Source organism: Halyomorpha halys, unplaced genomic scaffold, assembly GCF_000696795.3.
Source record: "Halyomorpha halys isolate HHAL.00 unplaced genomic scaffold, Hhal_1.1 Scaffold67.1, whole genome shotgun sequence".
Lineage (NCBI taxonomy): Eukaryota > Metazoa > Arthropoda > Insecta > Hemiptera > Pentatomidae > Halyomorpha > Halyomorpha halys.
Genome location: NW_027111562.1, coordinates 1,211,151 through 1,233,166, shown reverse-complemented (window position 1 = coordinate 1,233,166; position 22,016 = coordinate 1,211,151). Strand labels below are relative to the sequence as shown.

At 30.2% G+C, this 22,016-nt stretch overlaps 1 protein-coding gene across 1 annotated transcript in view; it reads left to right on the top strand.

Moving 5' to 3' along the window:
• LOC106692685 (arylsulfatase B) overlaps positions 1-22,016 on the top strand; it is a 234,311-nt gene that overhangs the window by 159,048 nt on the left and 53,247 nt on the right. Inside the window, exon 5 of the mRNA XM_067049636.1 lies at positions 14,368-14,629. Coding sequence (XP_066905737.1) covers positions 14,368-14,629 — 262 coding nt within the window. The remainder of the gene's footprint in view (positions 1-14,367; positions 14,630-22,016) is intronic.

Sequence of the window (22,016 nt, the reverse complement as noted above, 5' to 3'; positions counted from 1 at the left end):
ATTGTTGATTTAAATGTTTTAAAAATTTATTGTTTTAAACTTATTTCGGAAGAAACTGGCGAAGATATATTGTGGATTGTAACTCATTGGATGAGACCTACATGTTCTCATTAAGAGTCGTTAACAGTCAGCATCTTTATTTTTTAAATTTTATTTTAATTTGTTTGTTGTCTTCTTTTAAAGGCTGTGGTAAATAAGCTCTTTACAAATTGAAATAGACTACCTATAAAAAGCAAATCCGGGAAATTTTGGAACTTTACTTTTGGAAATTTCCTTTTTCAAGTTATTTAGTTAGTAAAAAACAGAGATTTTACCAAGTGCTGAAATCAACAATTTAATCATTGATAATTAAGTCAATTATTTTTTAAATATTTATTTATTGCTATTTACAACTGTACATTATAATACATTATAATGTAATTATAATACATTATAGGAAATCTGATCAAAGTTAAATTGGAGTGTTACAGGCGTGTAGAGAAACTACCCATAGGTAACACTCTAATAACATTTTACATTAGCTGGTCTCGTGGCCATCTTCTTATCAGGCGCCTCGGAGGATTGTCAGGAATGGGAGAGGATGGAAGGTTAGAAATTAGGCGGTTTGAGTGGTTAGAGAGTTTATAATGGAAGGAGTGATATCTGATTCGGGCTAGATCGGTTACATAGGGAACAATAAGGTATTTATGTATGATTTTATTTGTGACATAGTAAGGAGCATTGAGGATTTTACGAAGGATTTTGGATTGTAAGGATTGAATACTAGAGGAATTCGAAGTTTCAGTGGAGCCCCAAAGTATGGAGTTGAGCATATGTCCAGATTGGCCTTATTACAGTCATGTAGATCAGTCTTTTGTAATGTGTTGGAAGTTTATACCGTTTGTCTAGTAAGTACTGTAATAGTCGAAATCGACGTGCAGTTTCCTGTCTTTTCAATCTGGTGTGAGGATTCCATGTTAATCGCTTGTCCAAATGTAGTCCAAGGTAGCGGATCTGTTCGACAGGGGTAAGAGTAACATCATTAAATGAAACTATAGGACAGTCAGTAGGTTTACGACGAAGGGTAAAGGTGATTTGATGGGATTTGTTGGAATTTAATTCAATTTAAAATTTTTTTTTACAATAAAAAAAATCGAAACATCTTTAGTACGGTATTAGACCTTTTCTGCATTTAATTAAAGATTCACATTCTTATTATAAGCTCTAAGGAGCTTGGGGAACATCGGCAAGTACATCATGGTATCTGGAAAAAACTTAAAATAGTATTACCGAGGCTTGCGTTTGTCTCAAACGTGCTCAATTGGACTGGTTAATGGGTAATTTTTTTACGACTTCAGATGCTCCTTGAAGTTGTTAACCTTCCGAATATCATTCCTTGGTACAAGATTCTTAAATATCGGTGCTATTGGAGTATATTTTTTCTAACACGATCTCCTCCATGAATTTATGGATCAGTATCTCTTCTCTGAGATCATTATCAGGCTCATCAGATAGCTATGTGAGAACAGCAAAGTCTAAAGATACTACTGTAAACACCTATCTCTGTAAGAGCCAGATCCCTTCCTCGTTATTCACCAATATGCCTTAGCAAAGCCATTTTAAAAAAGTTCAACGCCACCTGTTCAAGATTCAACATCATACAGTTCAATGTCTGATAATGAAAGACAGATATTTATTTATATTGGTAAATAAGTACTAATAAATTATAAAGACATAAAAAAAGAAGTAAGTTTTTGCGGTTCCCTCATAGTGACATGTCGCCATCCAAAAAGTATATAATTTGAACTGAATAAAAATTTTAATCATTGTGTTAAAGGAAAATAAATAATATTTAAATTTTTGACAAAAGGTCCATTTCAATTTTTGGACAGTATATTATATCCACTCATCATCATAACTTTCATAATTAAGTTATTTTTCAGAATCCGTCCTTTCTCTTCTTTTTAGTTATATTCAAATTACCACAGAGAGCTGTAATATTGCTCTAACCTCAAAATGAAAATGAGATGATTAGAATAGCTGATTGCTAATGAGTTGCAAATGACCAATGTACCTGTTTGGGCTGGTCATTTATTCACTGATCTGGTAATAAATCTGTAATTCGTTCTCTCCCATTAGCGGATTTGCATAATACTCTGTGTCAAAGTGACATCAACCTAACTTTGCAAATTATGCAGAGGGCTTTCTTACTTATTGTAAAGTTCTGAGAAAATCTTTGATGTCTCTAAAGAGATATTAGTTACATCGAACATAATGAGCATTACGAAAAATTTTGAAGGCTCTGAAAGACTTACCTCATAACACAAAACTGCAAAATATATTTTTTACTAAATTGTTATTTTTCATGTACTAATAGTTTTGTAGATTAAAATATTAGTTATCGCCTATAAAAAAGAAATCTTACTCTATAGTTTTTTTCAGATGTCTTTGTTTTTTAAAACAAATTTGGATATGTAGAATTCATTGTATAGTTAAAACAGTGTATAACTGTCTGAATCATTATTATTTGGGATTGAAATTCATTTGATATCGAGTAAATTTCTAGTTTGTACCAAATTATTTCATATGATTTATTTATTTACGTAATATTCAAAACTGGCAACGTCTTTATTGTTACTCTGATTCCTCATTAGTAACAATTTGAAATTATTTCGGTTGAATAGGCAATCAGCATAAAAACATATGCAGGTATCATTGATTTCATGGAGGGAAATCCAGCGTGATCTCCCCTCGAGTTCTCTCGTACGTCTCAGGTTTCTCGTTTATCGGTTTCTATGCCTACTCTTCGGCTGATTTTAGTCCAAGGGCCGATTCGTTCATCTTTTATGTTGAACCTGTACTTCATTGAACTCTGTTGAAAAAATGAAAAAAAAATCTAAAAGTAACTCTGCACAATATACAGTTTTATAAGGTAATAAATAATTCCAACGTCCTGAAAGATCGTATTCAATTTGTACCTATTATCGTTATTCATCATTATTATGAAAGGCCTTCTCTCCTAAATTCATGAAATCTCCCCAATGAATTTTTTTTTAAACTGCTAATTAACAGGACGTATTAGGCACTACATTCATTAATTAAGAAGAGCCTGAAATTCTAAAAAAATGTGATTGGCGATAACAAAAATTATTCAAAACGATAACCTTATTAAACATAAACTGGTATAAACATATTAATATCAGCTTGGATTTCGACGAAAATATTTCTTGTATTTAGCAATGACAGAGTCAGTAAAATATCAATCACAACCAGATTACGTGTCTTTGCGTAATTTTTCTCATATAACTCGTTTATGCCTTCAAAATATGTCAAATGACCGCAATTTAATCGTCTCACGACATGTTTCCTGTCCATAACATAATAATTGTATCAATGATTTGGCATATTACTTAATACAATTAAGGCAACATAAATGAGTACATTGTTCAAGTTAGATTTGCACATAATTAGTATGCTTAGACCCTCTATGGTAAGATGTATTCATATACATCATATATGAAATGGAAACATTCAAGTGTTAAACATTTACCTTTTTAAATATTATTCTCTACAGATTAATGATGCAAATCCAAAAATGGAGAAATTTGATTCATGGATAAGTATTGTTAATTATGAATAAAACATATGTACCAGGATTCATTAAATCTGGTGGGCAGTTCTGAAGTGGCGCTTTAACCACCACAAGGCCTTAAGTGGATTGAAGCCGAGTCATTCTGAAGTGGTGATGAACTCCCCTCATGAAGCACACATACTCAAAAATATATATTTTTTTTAATAAAGCACTCAAGTACAGAAGTCAAGAACGCTACGGTTTTTACCTACTGAACTTAATTCATTAGTGAACAATGATTCTCTGACTTCAGCTCAGCTAGGTTCTGGCCTCAGTGTTTCAGGTTCATCTGATGATTTTGGATCTTGAGTTAATTATTATTATTATTAAGTTAAAGTTTTAATCCTTAATATTTACTAAAACTGAGAATTATTGCTGAGATATTATTTTTAGTCCATGAAACAATTTTTTTTTATATTCTCTGAATTCCTTCCATTTGGTTTCAGTAACGAACCTGATCTAAAACTGGTTCAATTGAAATGCTTTGACGATAAAATGAACGAAACGAAGTTGGTGGAGCAAAGCCACCCATAGCTTGCAGTTATCGTACGGAACCATTGAATCTCACTTTTGGTTCATTTTTATTTTTTTTTTTTAATATCACTAATCTTGAGCAGTTTTTGAGGTTTTAATATTCAAGGAAACCTATAACTTCATAACGCCTTTGTTTAACTATTGGCAAAAATAATATTTAAAAAAAATGCTTTCAATACATTGAGGTTTATCGTTCATTATTTTTACATTTCTATTATTATTATTATCTTATTTTATATTTAAAACACCTAAATCTATTCTATGAATATTCGTTGTTTCATAATAAAACCTGGAATATCAAAATAATAAGTTGAAAGAAAAAAAAATGATAGAAATAAAAATTTTGAGATTTCTAATTTTTACTAAAAATCTGGATAGAATTTTAGAAAAAAAATTGAGACAATACCGTTATTCACGCTACCACGTTAAATGCGAAACTGTGTTAAAGTCGAGGAAGGTTTCTTCTTTTTATGAACATAACTGATAAAACCTTTTACTATAACTTCGTCGATTTCAATAAGGAAGAAGATTCTTGAGAGATTTTTATATTTCCTAATTATATAAATTCCAACATATATTTATTTTAAATAGGAAGTAATTTAATCGTTCCTAAGCATTATTTAAAGTGATGGGTGAAAGAAGAAAAAAATCTGCACTTATTCTACATTGCACAAAATCCGTTGAAGTACGAAGTAATCAATTTTTTTTTAACTCCATGTAAATTTAGGGATACGATAAGAAAGATAAGAAATGTAAACTGTTAAATATTGAAATATAAATGTAAAGTGTTGGTATAACGCGTGTCGTTATGCAGCTGTACTCTTAATAAGTAAATGTATTCAAATAAAGCTAAGAAAGTTCCACCTAGTTTAGGAAAGGTAGATGGTGAGGTGAGGCTATAAGAAAGATATTTACAGCACCCACGATAATCGCCACACCACATAAGTTGAGATTTTAAATTTCAGATTCATGTATTTCGCTCTTTAAACTGGCATTAAAACCATGAAATATGATCTGATTAAACGTTTTATGGCCCCCTGACTGGTTGATGGACAAAGAAGATATTTGCCCTCTTTCGTCCATCGATTTTTTAATTCTTTTTGAACTTTTTTTCAAGTCCTTACTTTGTAATTAAACGGATTTCCTACAATAAAGAAAAAGTGGAGATTTTCGCCTTCTTTCATCCATTCCTTCTTATTAGTTTTTAAAAAAAAAAAAAGGAATGGCTAGTGTTGTTGGTTTATAGACTGTTACATTTCATAACTTTTCATTATTCATAGAAGAAAACTAAATTTAAACTTTTTTTTTAAATATCTTTAACTGTATATTATATAAGACATTCAGTAAATTTGATCTTAGTTAAAATGGAGTGTTACAGGCGTTTGGAGAAACTACCCATTGGTAGCACTCTAATGACATTTTACATTAGCAGGTGTCTTGGCCATCTTCTTTTCAGGCGCCTCGGAGGATTGTATGGAATGAAAGAGGATTCAAGGTTGGAAACTAGGGGGCTTGAGTGGTTAGGGAGTTTATTATTCGAGTTTGGAGTACAATTAATGAGTAATTATTAACTGCGAGCACACATGTGTCATCGGCATACGTGGTGAGGATAGTGTTAGGATTGGTTGGAATGCCAGTTGTATAGACGGTGTAGAGGATGGGACCGAGGATACTATCTTGAGGAACACCAACGGACTGAGAATAGAGGGGAACTTCAACTTGAAAACAATTTTCACATAGACCTAAAATTGTATCCAAATAATACAGTTCAGAATAATTCAGTACTGAGATAAAGATAACTAAATTTCTTTCAATGTCTGACTAGTGATAGATAAACAATTTTGATTTTGTATCATTTGAATCATTAAATTAAATTTATTTATCAATAATTACCAGGGAGTTTATTAGTTAAAACTGATCAATTTTGATCTGCACAATGTAACTTTGAACTACGTAATATTTAACATTGCCTTCAAAAATCCAAATCTAACATTTCGTCTAGACATGATACACGATAGAATCATAATAGAAGCAACTATATAAAAACTAACACAAGTGTATAACAATGTTTTTTTAAAAAAATATTATAACTACATTTCATAAAACATTGTTATTTTTTTATTTTTTGTGTTCATTTATTTAAATGAATATATATTCAATTTAAAATTGAAGAGAGATTAACCACTGGTTCCTAAATGCCTATAATACATACATATTACAAGTAATGATATATGTATACAAATAAAATAAACCCCGATTTTTCTATGGTCTTATATTACCATTGAAATATTTATTTAAAACGGTAAGAGGAGTCTGAAGTTAGACAAATCGAGCAGCATTGGAAAAGGGGTAAAATTGGAAAACGGCTGAAACCCACCCCATCCACCCTAGGGTAGCATTGTTTATTTTACCTTTAAGACAGATTATACTGTCACAATGTATTTCAAAATGGGCGTGAAAACCACCCTCTCCTCTCTTAGGAGGAGCCTTTAGCCTTTTTTATCTTGCCTTTAAAACAGACATTGATAGCGAGTATATTGGTCGATATAAGACATGTCACGACCTAGCAAGAGGAGATCGTTACTCCAAAAATAAAATAAGGCAATCCCTCCCGGCCAACCCACCCCGTTAAACCCATATTTAGAGACGGTCATTTACACTTTAGAAACATTTATTTAAAACGGAAAGATGAAAGGATATTATGGCTATTTCTCCCTGCAGGTTGTAATCGAAAGAGGATAGAACTTGAAAATTAGCCAGAAAAATCTAACTGTAATGGAGAAATTCATCATTAAAGCCTAATTTATTGGTCTAGAGCCGGCATCATCAAAGTGATCGATATTGACCTCTGTTGGGGAGGTGGAGGCAGCGGCAATATAATATAATTAAGGGTCGATTGGACCTAGAGAGTCGATGAGTGCCAATGCTATTCAATCACAAATTTATTGGCAGCAACACAATATGTACAATATTTATTTAGAATACCATTTTTAATTACAATATAGTAACTAAATAGCCAATAGGATAAAGATGAATTTAATTAATTTAGTAAGTTCGTTAGAGTATTTAGAAAATAATTTATAATTTATAAAATTTGGCTATACTCTTGTGCCGATAAGCAATTATCACAACAACAACTTACTTTTGGTTTATCCAAAAATATTATTTTTACAAATAATAATCTTTGTTTTAAAATAAATCAGCAGTCGGATTTACACCGATTTCCAATTTTAGGCACTTTTTTCAATGTTGTTTGATTCAGCTAACTTAAGTATTCTCTTACCGCTTTAAATATAGGTTTCAAAGGTGATATAATGGTCCCTCCCTGTTCTTTTTAAGTCCCGGGGCTATTATGCTACGATTAACCGATAGTAAAACCGCCATCAACGGACCCTGTAAACCTTTCTTAAAATGTCATGCGGCTAAACAAGATTAATTGTAATATATTTATGTATTGTATATATTGTATTGTATTTGTTTGTAAATAAAGATATTGAGGTGGTTAGGGGAAAAAACGGGTTTGGAGTTTATTTAAAACGGAAAGATAAGCATCAAGTACGAATATATATTTTCTTTAATTTAACAAAATTGGAAAACATTTAAAAACGGCGTAACACCCACCCCATCCACCCTAGGGTCGCATTATTTATCTTACCTTTAAACCTGACTCTTATGGTGAGTAGAATAGGTCGATGTACAACGCATCGCATGTATCTCAAAATAAGATCGTAGCATCAACAATAATTGAAGGGAAAGCTGTCCGGGCAACCCACCCCTAAAACCTCGATTCAGTAATGGTGTTATCTTATCTAGTAAAGATTTATTTAAAACATAAAGAAGAGACTTTTAAGTTTAAAAAAAAAAAATTATCGAGCAACATTGAAAAAGTGACTATAGTTGGAATACAGTGTTTAAAATTAAGATTTAAATAATACTCGATTTCTATCAATCAGTTATCAAAACAAACTAAGGAAACAATTTTATTACTAACACATGTTTCGGAATGTTCCGTCAGTTCCTACATCAGGCAGTATGAACAGATCCATCAAAAATTGTCAAAAACAATCAATATAAAAATTCGTAAAGAGGAACAAGTTTACTTTCATACTGTAAGCCTATACAATTTTATTTTGTTTTGTAACTTATTGATAGAAAATAAGTATTTAATTTTTTTTTTAAATAATTGTTAATGATTATTTATATAAAATGTTTATATTTGATTTGAAATTTTTAAACAATTATCAATCCAACTATCATTATATGAAATATCTGGAAAATCAGTATACAAAACAAAATCTGAGGTTAGCACAGAAACTAACTGCTTAGAAAAAAAAACTAGCAGATTTTCTGACACAACAACCACAAAGAAGCTAAACGGTCCACTGACTACACGTCATCATGTATTTATTTCCTTTTAATCATTATAAGGGTTGTTGATTTAATTATTCACATCATTTAAAAAAAAAAAATAAAACACCCAATATTACGACTATAATTGTTAGTACTTATATGTTAAAATTCTTTCATTGAACGGAAAACTTTGCTTACTCATTATGTATACTTTAGAAATACTATAAGAACAAGAGGTTTCTCCACACTTCAGAACCTTTCGAAAAGGCCGGTCACCAACAACGGTTTAGTTCACCTGCAACAAGAACTCTATGACCTGGCCTAATAAGTTGTTGTGTAACTAAATGTGACAAGGATTAATGTTGGTTGCAGTAAACCAACAGTTTACACACCTTAATTTCCCTTTACATTTTCATTGAACGCTACTTAAGAAATAACATGGATTTTTGTACAATATTTATTCGATAAAACTCAGTATCTCCCATAAAGTCATTCTTGAGATTTGCTCATCACTATGATAAAAAAACTTGTAACTTTTTTGTTCGTAAGATATCGCGTTCTCAATTAAATGAACATCAACAATTTTGAGTGTCAGACCATCATATAGCTCACACTAGTCCGTTAAAACTCCGTCTGAAAATTACTAATTTTATGGTAATAAAAAAAAATAAGCTTCTTTTAAAAAAGATAAAATTTAATGAGTTAGAATAATGGGAAAAAATAGACAAGTCTTTTACAATAACCGTGGAGAAAGTGAATAGGAAGCAACAATGTTCTGGTTGGAATAACAAAGTAATCTTTTTCCTTAATTAACTATAGTTGTGTATTTTTATACTATAATTTGATCTGGTTGTTTGTCAATCAATTATAAGAGTAACTATTTTAAGTACTTTGTTATTCTTTCATCAGAAATTTCTACACATCCAATGATTGGCAGGCATATTTTATTGGTTTTTATTTAATACATTTAAAACAAATCAATTTTTCTACTTGAATTGTCTATTTTATTCTTTCTGAAACTCAGATAAATTAAAATAATGAGCATTGCATTATGATGCTTCAATGTCACTCTTAATTATGACATAGTACAGGAAATCTGTAAGAGTATATAAGAAAAATTGTTGTTAAAAGTTAATGTCTTATTCTTGAATAGTAAAAACCACATCTAGAATTATTTTGTTCCGTTTATTATATAATATTAGAAAATTATTTATTCTGTTTCTGTAGTCATGGTTAACCCTGTGGTTTCGGAAGTCCTGCTGGGGACACTCAACCTCTGCACAGTTGGTATGCTTAATTGAGGAGGGCACAACTGGTTGAGAATGATCTTGAACAGGTTATCTCCTTACACAACTGTAGCTCAAGAAACAGTATTTCCTTGATGAACCCTTATAATGAACCCTCGACTCTTCATGGGTTTTACTGATGCAGTTAGCGGAGACATACTGCATTTGCCAGACAGTCAGTGCATTAATTAATCTTCATTTTGAAAAATAGAATGGCTTTCGTAAAATTATTGTGCTAAATTCATTAGTCCGATTTGTGTGGGTGGACCTATTAAATATTGACAGAAGATTTTAAGACTGAAGCTCATCATAAAATTCAACTGAATATATTCATATTTTTGGTATGCCTTGAATACCATATAATGAAGCTGTTTTAAAAGTAGCCAACAAATAAATTACTTTTTTCTATAGATAATTTATTCCTTTTTGGTCGTATGTCGGGTTTTTCTGTTGAAAACGTCAATTGCACCATTTTGACTTCAATATTCTTATTATAAAGGTGTTCAGTCATTTTTTTTTATTCATGATTAATAATTTAATATTTATGATATATATTTTGTAAATTGAAAATGGCCTCTCCTTGTCCGAAGAAGCAAAATAATGATATTCAAAAACTGTGTAAATTCTACTGCTAAACACCCTGGTTATAGAACTTAATCAACATTTCATAACTTTGCTCTGTTAATAAAAAAATATAATTGTTTAATCTATTCGCCTTTTTCTTGTCTAATTTCCTTTCATGTTGCCTGAATCTTAATATTGCGGAACTATCTAGAACGAAATCAGATTTATCGCCTTAATGCCCTGCGAGATATTCCAAAGCCTGTCAGATATTCTATGAACTGTATAGAGATGATTTTTTTGGCTCTTTAATGTATAATTTTAAGCTATTTTTCCTAAAATATAATTAAGTAAAGTATGTGAATTATGCTGCTTGAGCCTTTATAATGCTGCTTAAATCTATGAAGTTGACTATTAACCTACGATTCTATTATTGATTTCACGGATATACCAACAGACCTATAAAATATTACAATTATAAGAGGGGATGATTGAAAAGAAGATGGATTGGAGATCTGCTTCTGTTAATTAGGCTACACCTAGGAGGGAACAACTGACTTTCTCCAGGTCTGAAATGCCATAACCACGTTACTATCAAAATTCTGTGATAGGCCAGATTTAGTATTTTCAATAAAAAATGTTATCAGTAAGTTTAGAATAATTAAAATTAAATTGGTGTCCAAAAGCTTAAGTAGGTTGATTAAAGACAAAAAATCTAGTTTAAATCAGTAAAGTATGCCCTACTTAAAACTCTTTTCTGATAGTGACCTAGTCATTTGTTGTCGTACAAGTCTAACTATTTTCCCATATAACTAGTGTATCGGCATTCCTCGGCAGCAACTTCTACTCGGAACTAGTTGTAAAAACAGCTCCCGGACAAGGTGCTCATGTATTATGTAAGCTTCTCAGTCATAATCGGAAACTGATTAATTCCGGTAGACTTTCTAGCTAATCGACTTATTGCAGTGACCCCCTTTTTTTAGCCCGACTGTCAAATTAATTGCCAGGTTTTCATGACTCCATCTTATTGATATGCTCCTGATTGGAACATGCTGGCCACGTATTTCATGTCAGTTGTATTCCGACAACTTTTCTTACAGGAACATGTTGTAATCTCACGGCATTACTTAATTTTCTTTTAAACCACAAACTAATTGTTAACGGATAGTGTAGCCCAAAATCAGCTGAGCCCGGGCCCAACATTTTTATGTGTTTAATTGTTGTGAATAACATTAATATATGGTTGAAAGCCGGTATTATGAAATTAATCTAACAGCTAAACTATAACAACAAAGGTTTTACTGAATATAATTTCACTTAAAGTTTGTCACTTTTTTTTAAATAGATAAATTTAATAATTTATTTAATTAAGTAAAGTTTTCATAATAAAAGAAGTAGAGTTTGACTTACTTTTTAATTAAAAAATTCTTCTCATCTTCTTTTCTGTGAAATTTTGAATAATAAAGTTTAGTAATAGTAACCTAGTAATATCTAGTAGTTTCCAATTTTTTATACCCATATCTTCCTTTTTTACTATCACTTACCTAAATATGGAATACATGGTAAGAGGAAGTATAGAATTCGACGGAAGTCTCACAAAATGGTGCCTGTATGTGTCTATGTGGTCAGCCATGCTCAAAAACGAAAAGTTGTGCGAAAATGATATTACATATTTAAAGCGGATTTATGCCTGGGACAAGCCAGCAAATTGTTGGCCAAAATCGACGAGCCGGAAATGTCACTTTATGAAGTCGATTTCTAACAATTTTTTTTCGATTTTCTCTAAAACCGTTCTGACTTTTTAATAAAACTACGTTAATTAAAGAGAAATTGAGTGTTCTCTAATACCAGAAAGGTTTTATGCGTATTAAAATAATATAGCACGGGTTAAATTCCGAATTTTTAGAAACTTTTACTCCGAAGTAACATTCAATAAATGCATAATACATTTTATTTTCTCATAATGTGTTTTATCACTATAGATATTTCTGTTTTCTCAATCAATTCATTTCGATCCCTAGATATGATTGATGCCTTGCCATTTAAACAGTATTTCATTTAACAGTAAACAGTATGTCAATAAACAGTAAAATGACAACTGTTATCTTATACTTGTCAAGCGGAAATTAATAAATCTTTTTTTCTTTATTTAGTTTAAAAAAAAAACAAAAGAAAAACACAGAAAAAATATATAAGTTTCCATCATTGTTTTGTAATTATTACAATATCAACCTACTCCTGTGTTATTACATAGGGGGCCCAATAAAATTTTTGTTATAATAATAAATAATTAAGTACATAGAAAAAAGTATAAATAGAAATAATAACACTAATAAAAACAAAGGGCATCCAAAGTGAAACCCAGATCGTAAACTCCTTCAAAGAATGTTAATTCGTTGAGCCTACTCCCGTATAATCAAAATGATCCTAGGAAACAGATTTCATCACTAAATAAGTTCAGTAAGTGAACGCATTGAACGTGTGAATAAGTTAACGTATTTAAAATATATTGTCTGTGAATGGATTGACCGTTTGGGTTCGAATCCAGCAAATGATCTTGACTTACACAGTTCTACAGTACACGCTGTCGATGTCTTTACGCCAATTGTACCATTTGATAGAGGATCTTCCGGAGTTCTGCTTTTTTTATCACAAGTGTAAGGACAAGTTCGGTTCGGAGTTCCCCAGGCTTAATGTATAGTATGTGTATATGGTAAATAAGTATTAATATGTTTGAGATGTTATTTTAAGTTTAATTTTGTTTAGCTTCTGTTTAATTTATATCTCGGGATGCATGCTTATCAACCATTTAGCATTTAACACTATAGAATGTAGTTTGTTTTAACACAATAAAGAAAAAAAAGTAACATATGGATAGATTATAAGCATTCATTATCGAGAAACTTGGACAAGGGTTGTTGATTAAGCAAAACCGTTTTGCTAATTCATTTTTGAACAATGAATTTCAGCAACAAACGTCATACGGATTTCATAACTATGATCAGGAAAGATCGACAGATTAATTGTCCCTTATTTTTTATTTGTATTTCGGAAAATATATTGGAGTAAATTTAATGAAAAACAAAAGCAATTAATTTAGATTTCGTACTGAAATGACCATAAAAAATATAATCAAGTTCGTTTTTTTTTTTCTGAAATATTCGACTAATTTTCCATCTTTATATCTATGAGTTAGTTAACAGTTGGTCATATTTTTCCAAATGTCGGATATTTTATCAGTTAGTTATTAATTATATTATCATTTATCTATTTTTTTAACTAGATATCGAATGATTTTAGTTTTGGTTTCAGCTATTAAAATTTAAAAACTCAAACTCTGTTTATTACTCATAGAAGAACTGGTACTGCAAATTTCTTATTATGAGGAAAACCTTATCCACTAATATTACTTTCAAATCTGATAATGTTTTGCAAGCAATAGTATGCAAGTTAGACTAAATAGTTGAAAGTTTTATTAGGCTTTAAGTCATTAGTATTTGGATCTAAAAAATAAAATTAGGGAAAACTCCAAAAATCTCGTGTATTATTTTTGTTTCATTTTGATCTAATTCTTGTTTATAAAAAGTCACTAATTTAAAAATTATAATAACGAAGTCGATATATTTACTTAATAAATTTAATACATAATAAATTTGATCATAGATGAATTTAGAGGAGAAGTTTAATAGGGAATGGTAGGAAAAGAATAAGCTGCTAAGTGAAACTTGTTTTTAATTTATGTCTAGGTTTCTGACCAAGTTGTGGATCGTTATCACACGTTATTAAATTTTGCAGGAGGTTACGTAGAGACTTTTATATTATTACATATAAGTTCCTCTTTTCAGTGAATTTTATTCTCCAACTATGTACTTTAGCAATATTTCCTTGCTAGATGTAACTAAAATTATATAATGAAGACATTTCTTCTCGAGAATTTTTTTCTTGCATTACAGATAAATCAACAAAAGAAGAACTTTTTGAAATTTTGAACGATTGATTTAACATTATTCTTATTTTTATTTCTAGAACGGTGATCAAATCGTCACCGGATTGGACGCCCGGCGTAACGGCACTGTAGCTTGGGACATAGTCGGCAAGTACAGTACCGAAGTCTGGAGCCAAGAAGCAGTGAGGGTCATCAAGAACCACAACCCGGAAGAACCACTCTTCTTGTACTTCGCCCATAATGCCGTCCACGCCTCGAACAGGGGTCGCCTGCTGGAAGCTCCGCAAGGGAGAGTCAATTCCTTCAAGTACATAGTCGACCCTAACAGGAGGACGTTTGCAGGTGAGATTTTTAAAAAATTGTTTCAACATCTAACGTAAATCCAAGTATGAGAATATTTAAATTGATCATTCCTAGAAAAAAAATATATATAGATATGGTGTTCTCAGGTCGTCCTAGGAAATTTCAAATTCCTATAAGACTAGGGTTTCCTTGCATAATTTAATTAAATATTATTCTGTGAGTTGTCTCACCTACACTTAAGAAAAGTTTCCTACTCGTACAAATTTGTCCTGTGTCGTATCTGGCTTTCACTTTATTTCCAATATGGCTCCTTTGATTGGTAGTAATATGTTTATTTATTTTTGATCATTCTTTTCTTGCATTCCGTGCCTCGTAAGATCACGAGGAACGGTGGTTAGAAACTATTAAATTTGTTTGAGAAGGAAATTAATTATAAAAGAATGAGTGCACGTTTCATGTCCAATCTGTTGTATATATTCATGTTACCTCGTGTCTGTACGAATTAATAACTGTTTTAAATAGAAATGATATACAATAAATAAATAGATAGATAAACTAAAAGCATTCCGATTGATCAAGTATTTTCCATGTCTGGTGAGGTGTATCAAAACGCTATGTGTTCAGTTTTCGATTATTACTGATTTAATTTTTGACTCGCGCTTATTTCAAACCAATACGACTAAACAAAATAAATCATTACAATAAATTTGAATAAAATCAATCACAGAATAGCATATGATTCTCAAGTTATAAATAAAAAACAAAATTTACTTTCTTACATTTTCGACAAAAAAAAAATTGAGTTCACCAGGATGAAATTTGCAATCACAAGCATAAAAATATATGTGATTAACTTTTTGTAACTGTTTGATAAAATATTACTTCCTTGTCCTCATTTGACTGAAACGTTACACTAAGAGCCTTTACTCCAAAACAATGCCCCGGACACAAATGTAAATAATTAACATTTGCATAATTTAGAATAGACTAAAAATACGTTGTAATACGTTGACTAAAAATTGAAAATTTTTCATTCTTTCCAAGTTTTTAATTTTAGATTATTTTTTTATCATTATTCATTTTTTAAAAATCTTTTTGGAAAACAAAAAATGTTAGTCACAATCTTGAAATACATAACCAACATAAATGAGGAAATTTCCAGATATTCTCCAATGTTTTCCATAGAAATCTCTTTCTGGTTCCTTGTTGACTAGAATAATTGAAGGATTTTGTAAATATCTACGAACATAATCTATATCTTTCAAATTAGTTTTTATTTAGCGATCCTAAGTATGTATTATCCGTACCATAAAACTATAGTTTGTTTCTATGGTTGAATCCTTTGCTTTTCTAATTTTACACACTTCCTACATGTGTGCTCAAAAGCTTTATTGGTTATTTATGTATAAGCATTAAGAATAGTCGATCCTTTTCTAGCCAGAGAGACAATGCCAAGATTAATCTGGTCACTGTTCAATGATTCCAACTATCCCAACCGTGTGAACCAGACCTTGCAGCTCTAGTTTCGTAGGCTATTAACATAATCATTATATAATTAATAATAATAATTATTTCTTTTACAAAAATAAAAAATAAAAATCCATCCTGAATTATATATTGACCTTTTTTTTTTCTTTTTTTATCTAAAAATTTTATAAAGTAATTTTAGAGAGCACATGCCAAGCTGAAATAAAAAGAGTACCTTCAAGAATATACGTTTTAATTATTTATCGAAGAATTATCATCTTAATTTGTCCGATTTGAAAACTAAGTTTTTGTTTTTCATTTTTGCACTTACTCTGCGCCTAATAATTATATTCTAGCTCCATTGAGGTTTTCTTAGGATATTCACCCAATTAAAATGGTTCTGTATTATTTTCTTAGACGGTTCCTTCCGGCCTCCAAGTACACTATAAGAATAATGCATATGAATTTATTGGGTGAAGAAATAATTGGATTCCAAAATTGTAGCATGAATGTACACTCCATAGGACTGGCTGGTAGTAATTATCTTTTAGGTGGAAAATATACAGTCTACCTCAAATTATTTTTATTTTTTCTGATTATTATTTTGAAAAAAAAATGAATTATTTAATTACCAGCTGACTTATTTTCCCTTCCTGAGAGGATGGTTGATAGTTATTTTTCAAAAACCTTTCACAGATGTGAAAAAATCTTTATTTTGTAATATAATTTTCAGCTGATGAATAAAAAAACGGATTTATTTTTTCAAAATGACCAGGAAAATTAAAAACCATTTGTGGCAGACTGAATATTTTCCCGCCTATAGAATAAAAAAAAAAGTACCAACAACTAATGCTATAGTGTCTGGAAATCTGTCAGATGATAATGTAATACACAAAGTTAAAACAAATATATATCATTATTAGTTGACGTGTTTCCGACCCCCAAAGGACAGGATGAGCTATAACATTTTCTATTCTTCGGGGGGATAGAATATGGTTACTTTTGAACATAGAGCATCCGAAATAAGATATAGAAAAAATTTAGACTGACTCAAATGATTTCATCCGACTATGCCAGAATGAGGGTAATTTCTTTGGGGGGTTTCACATAGCCTGCTCATTAGAAGGTTAGTTACGATTTTTAATCAACTAACTTAACCGATTTTCAATTTAATGGCTCAGTTTATTAACAGAGAATACCGAATTAATTTTGTTAAATCTGTCCGTCTGTAGTTTTGGGCTATTTTTTGAGAGAAATTACATTCTTTTTATGTTGGATGTCTTTAGACACTTCGTAATTTTCTTTCACTATTTGAAACAACTTGATCTCAAAGTTTTGAAATAATATTTTATTATACTTTATAATTTTCTGAAATTATTGAGCGCTCGTATTGTCAGTTGAGCAGATATAGTCAGAACATTTAATCATCTAGTAATTTAACACTATTATCACTACAAAAAAATATCAAACTTTCTTCATTTGACTTAAATTTTATATTTTTTAACTTATATAATACTTATAAACTTCTGAAAAATTAAGTTTTAAAAATTGAAACGTCATTCCCTCCGTGTCCATACCCGACCTTTTAACTTCACATATCTGTACAGTACCTTCTAAGCTAATTACAAATTTGAGACTTAAAGATTGAATAATAATCTCTTTTTATACCATAACTAGTAATATAATATAATTTTAAATCATAACAAGTAGATAAATAAATGTGGATACTGAACAAACTTGTGTCTGCGTTTAATTGTCAAATGAAGATTTATCATTCGTTCACCTACTTCTTATTCCTTTGGTGTGAACAAATTACCAAAGAGGCAAAAATACTAACTTATCTCGGAAAAAAATAAGAATAATAAAGAGGGTGTTAATTTCAAATAGGTGTAAATAAATGGGGTAAACTTCGAAAAATAACCAAAAAACGTTATAATCTCGCTAATAAATTTCTTGAACGACGTGAACGAATGAAACAGTGAAAAAATAGATCATGACATTGATCAATGCCATTTACACCATCATGACATTTTCTTAATTTCGTATTTATTGCATTTACTAAATATATTCATATATGATTTTCACCCAAAAGTAAATAGGAACATTCAAATTTAATTCGTGATTTTTTTTAAATTTTATTACGACGGTTAGATTTAATATATTCACAATCCTATGACTTTTTCTGGTAGAATGGTAATATGCATGTTGAAATTAATAAAATTCACTCTTCGTTTATTATTAATTTCATCAACTGAAAAATCCTAGTATAATGGCCTGTTATGCAGCTAGTCTAGTATCTAATGAGTTGCGGTAAAATAAGAAAAGACAAAAAATCGTTTAGAAAGTATTCAGTGTTAACACCATTGAATTGAACCATTGCTTAGTAAATAACCGCTTATATTCGTAATTTGCTTTCTTTAAAAAAAATTGAAAGCAAATGCAAAAGTTAGTTCATTTTTGTCGGTTATTTATGTTGATTATAGTATTACTCAATAAATTATGGAAAAATAAAACACTAGTAAAATTATATTCATTATTTGATTAGTTAAGCTACGCAATTCATGGGGAAGCCCTCTTCTCGATAATTATGATACATTACTTCTAATATTTTTCGTTACTTGTGCCTACTCCTAAATATTTTTAAATAGGGGTAATTTTTTATAAATTATAAATAAAAAAGATTATACCTTGGTAACAAGGTGATAAGGATCTTTGTTAACAATTTATAATATTTTTAAAAATTAATTTTGGATTTAAAATTAGAATAATGCTAAATGTTTGCTATCTAAATTGAATAAATTAATATTTATATGTAATGAAGAACACAATCCAAGGAATGCTGAAATAATTTTATATGATTTTCGGATTTTAAATAAGAACTTATTGCGAAATACTTGACATATAAAAAAAAATATTAGTATTTTTGAAGATAAGAATCCAATGAATGTTACAATTTACTTTTAAATTAAAATTTAATGAAAGGACCTACGATGTGTGGATTGGAAAATGATTAATTATGCTTTAGATTGTATGCTTTGGAAAACAAGAATATTATATTTCTTATATAACTAAAAATTAAAAGGTCAAATATTTTTTTTTTTGTTAGTGTAATGAAAATGAATAGGTTTTAAAATATTCAAAAGTAAAAGTTGCATTTGGAACTTTACGCAGCGTCATTGGATTTATGCCTTATAAAATTGATGCAGAGAAAGATGCCTAATTTTAAACTACCTCGTATGTCAAAAACCATTCATCATTTATGCAGGCGAGCATCATCAACCAGGAATACTAATATAGGACCTAGTAAGCTTATTGTCGATGGTAAATACCCAATGATAACTTCCTTATTATACCACTCATATTTTCCCCCATGATTTGTTCGACTACTCACGTAAATTCTAACCCATACTAAGACACGAACTCTTCTAAAAGGTGTAACCGAAGCAATAAATATAGGGAATTCCCTCTCTCCATGTAAACTCTTTGAAATTAAAATTCGTTGCTAATGTGACTTCTAGATTCATCTGTAGGCATTGTAGTGATTCAATCTGATCTACCTAAAAATCTCACGTTACACCGTTCAATCTTTCTTGACAAAGACGAAGTTTGAGCTGATGAACAAGCTGATTAGCTGTCAAACACATTCGTTTGATCAATATGATCACATTTCTACTCAGGAAGATTCTTCCTGCCCTTCTAAAGACACTTACTATTCCTCTTTGACTTTTTGAAGTTCGTGGAACTAGGCTTTGTGAAACACCAATTATCTGTGTTGGTTGAGGAAAACAACTGGAGACCATATTAATCGTTTCAATTCTTTTTATGAAAAAAAAATGAGAGATGTTGTTATTTCTAATTAAAAACAGACTAATTGGAAACGAGCATACCTTTAAAAGAAAAATAAAGAAAATAATATAAATATAGACACTCTATTTGGACCAGAATTTATTTCGTTTCTAAAATATTGCTGCATATGGACCAGAAATATCCGTAGTAATTTCTAAGGGGGTCATAAATTATTATTAATTTAGAAAATTTTACCTTTTATTATTATTTACATGAATATAATTTAGAAAAGTCATGGGTTTCGTGTAACGAATCTTATAATTGCTAAGAGAAATAATATCAACAAAAAGTGGGATATTGTATTTAAAACAATGGAAGGCACCAAATCCAGCATGAGACAGTATACATTTTGTGGGCGCTGGCAAAGGAGAGCAGGGAAAAAATCTCTAGATTTTCGGGACCCAATGATATAAAAAAAAAAAATAATAATAATAATAGTGAACTTATTAGACTTTGTTTTCTAAAAACATGTTTTCTTTCTGGAAACATTGTTGCTGAAACTAGCAAAGTAACATTGTTGAGTCAACATCTTCATGGATCACAAGATCACAACCATATCTTTGAAGGGATAAGATGGATATATGTCGATTCTTCGATAAAGAAGGTAAGATTCAATGAGCACAATTATTCGTTATATAAATATCTCTTTAAATAATGAGGGAAATGAATAGAAAAGAACCTTTTTTAGATTCTATTGTTCCTATTATAACTTACAGTTTGTCAGATTAGTTATCTGAAGATGTTTGTTGAAAATAAAATAAGACCACCATCGTCGAAAAGATGGTTAATATTTTTGCCACCAATCGTAATAATATATACGTAAAATATCTTTTTTAAATCAATTAACACATGCCTGCAACAATGGAGTGTGACAAATTCCGTGTACCAATTAAACGTTGGTACTTGTAGACTTTAAACTCATACCACCCAATCCCTTTTGGAATTTTCAAAATATGAATAATTCTTCAGGGTGTCAGTTGACTTATAATGCTTAGACCGTAAGTACCATGGAATTCATTGGGGTTCTGGAAATCCCACGTCCTCTAGAGTGTTCTCTAGTTTTTAAATGAAAGTTCGTTTATTTCTACGTTTTTTCGTAATGTTAACAGCCTCTTTTGAGGTTTAATTTTATTAGCAACTATAAAATACATAGTACCCCCGCGTATGAGCCATCCATTACCGTGCAGTAACGAATTAATAGAGATTAACGAACGTCTTGGAAGTGCCACTAGAATTGGCATGCTGTAAAAAAAAAAAAAAAATTATTGTGTCCCTGAATAAGTGATATGAAATCTGGAAATGGGTGTGTAAACTGCAAAATATAATTTATTTGAAAGTAATACTCAAAATTATAGCTCGGAATTTTTTTTTGCTAAATTTGGAGATGAAAATATTCATTTTTATATTTATAACTCAATTTGTTCAAGACAATAGCGTAATTTCGTATTTGTTGAATATACTAAACATTGAAATACCCAATTTTTAAAAAATTAAAAATTAGAAAAAACCTCAAGGGTTTATCTAATTTCTAATGGGTCAGGTTTTCATTTCGTTGAGCCACCACGAAATAAAAGTAAACTCCTAGGCTAGATTCGAACCGGCCCCGCTGCACTAATGGGGTTGACCTTCTTTAATTCCCTTACAAATACAGTACTTATTTGGATTTTACATTAAATGTTTTGATACCTGTGGTCATCAAATAACAGGCTTACAATATTTCTAGTATTAAAATAAATATGAAACATGAACAGCTTTTAATTGAGAGGCCTTTTTTATTTTTACTTTTTTTAAATTAAATTTTCCATCAAAGTAAAATATATTTATCGGGTGATGTTTCACTAAAAATAGATTCTGTAACTTTAAACCAACAATGTAATAAAAATAAATCAAATATAAAGGAACGCTTGTATTGATTCCTTTTTACTGTATTTTATTTATAGCTGTAAAATATAGGTGCTAAGTTTCATTGAGATTTGAACAAATATTATTAGATTTAAAATTTTTATCCGACTGTTTTTAGTAGATCTCAGTTTTACAGTAATTGTTCCGCCCATCAATCTGATAAAAAATACATCCCTCAACACTGAGAGTAAAACGAAAGTTTCTGAATAAA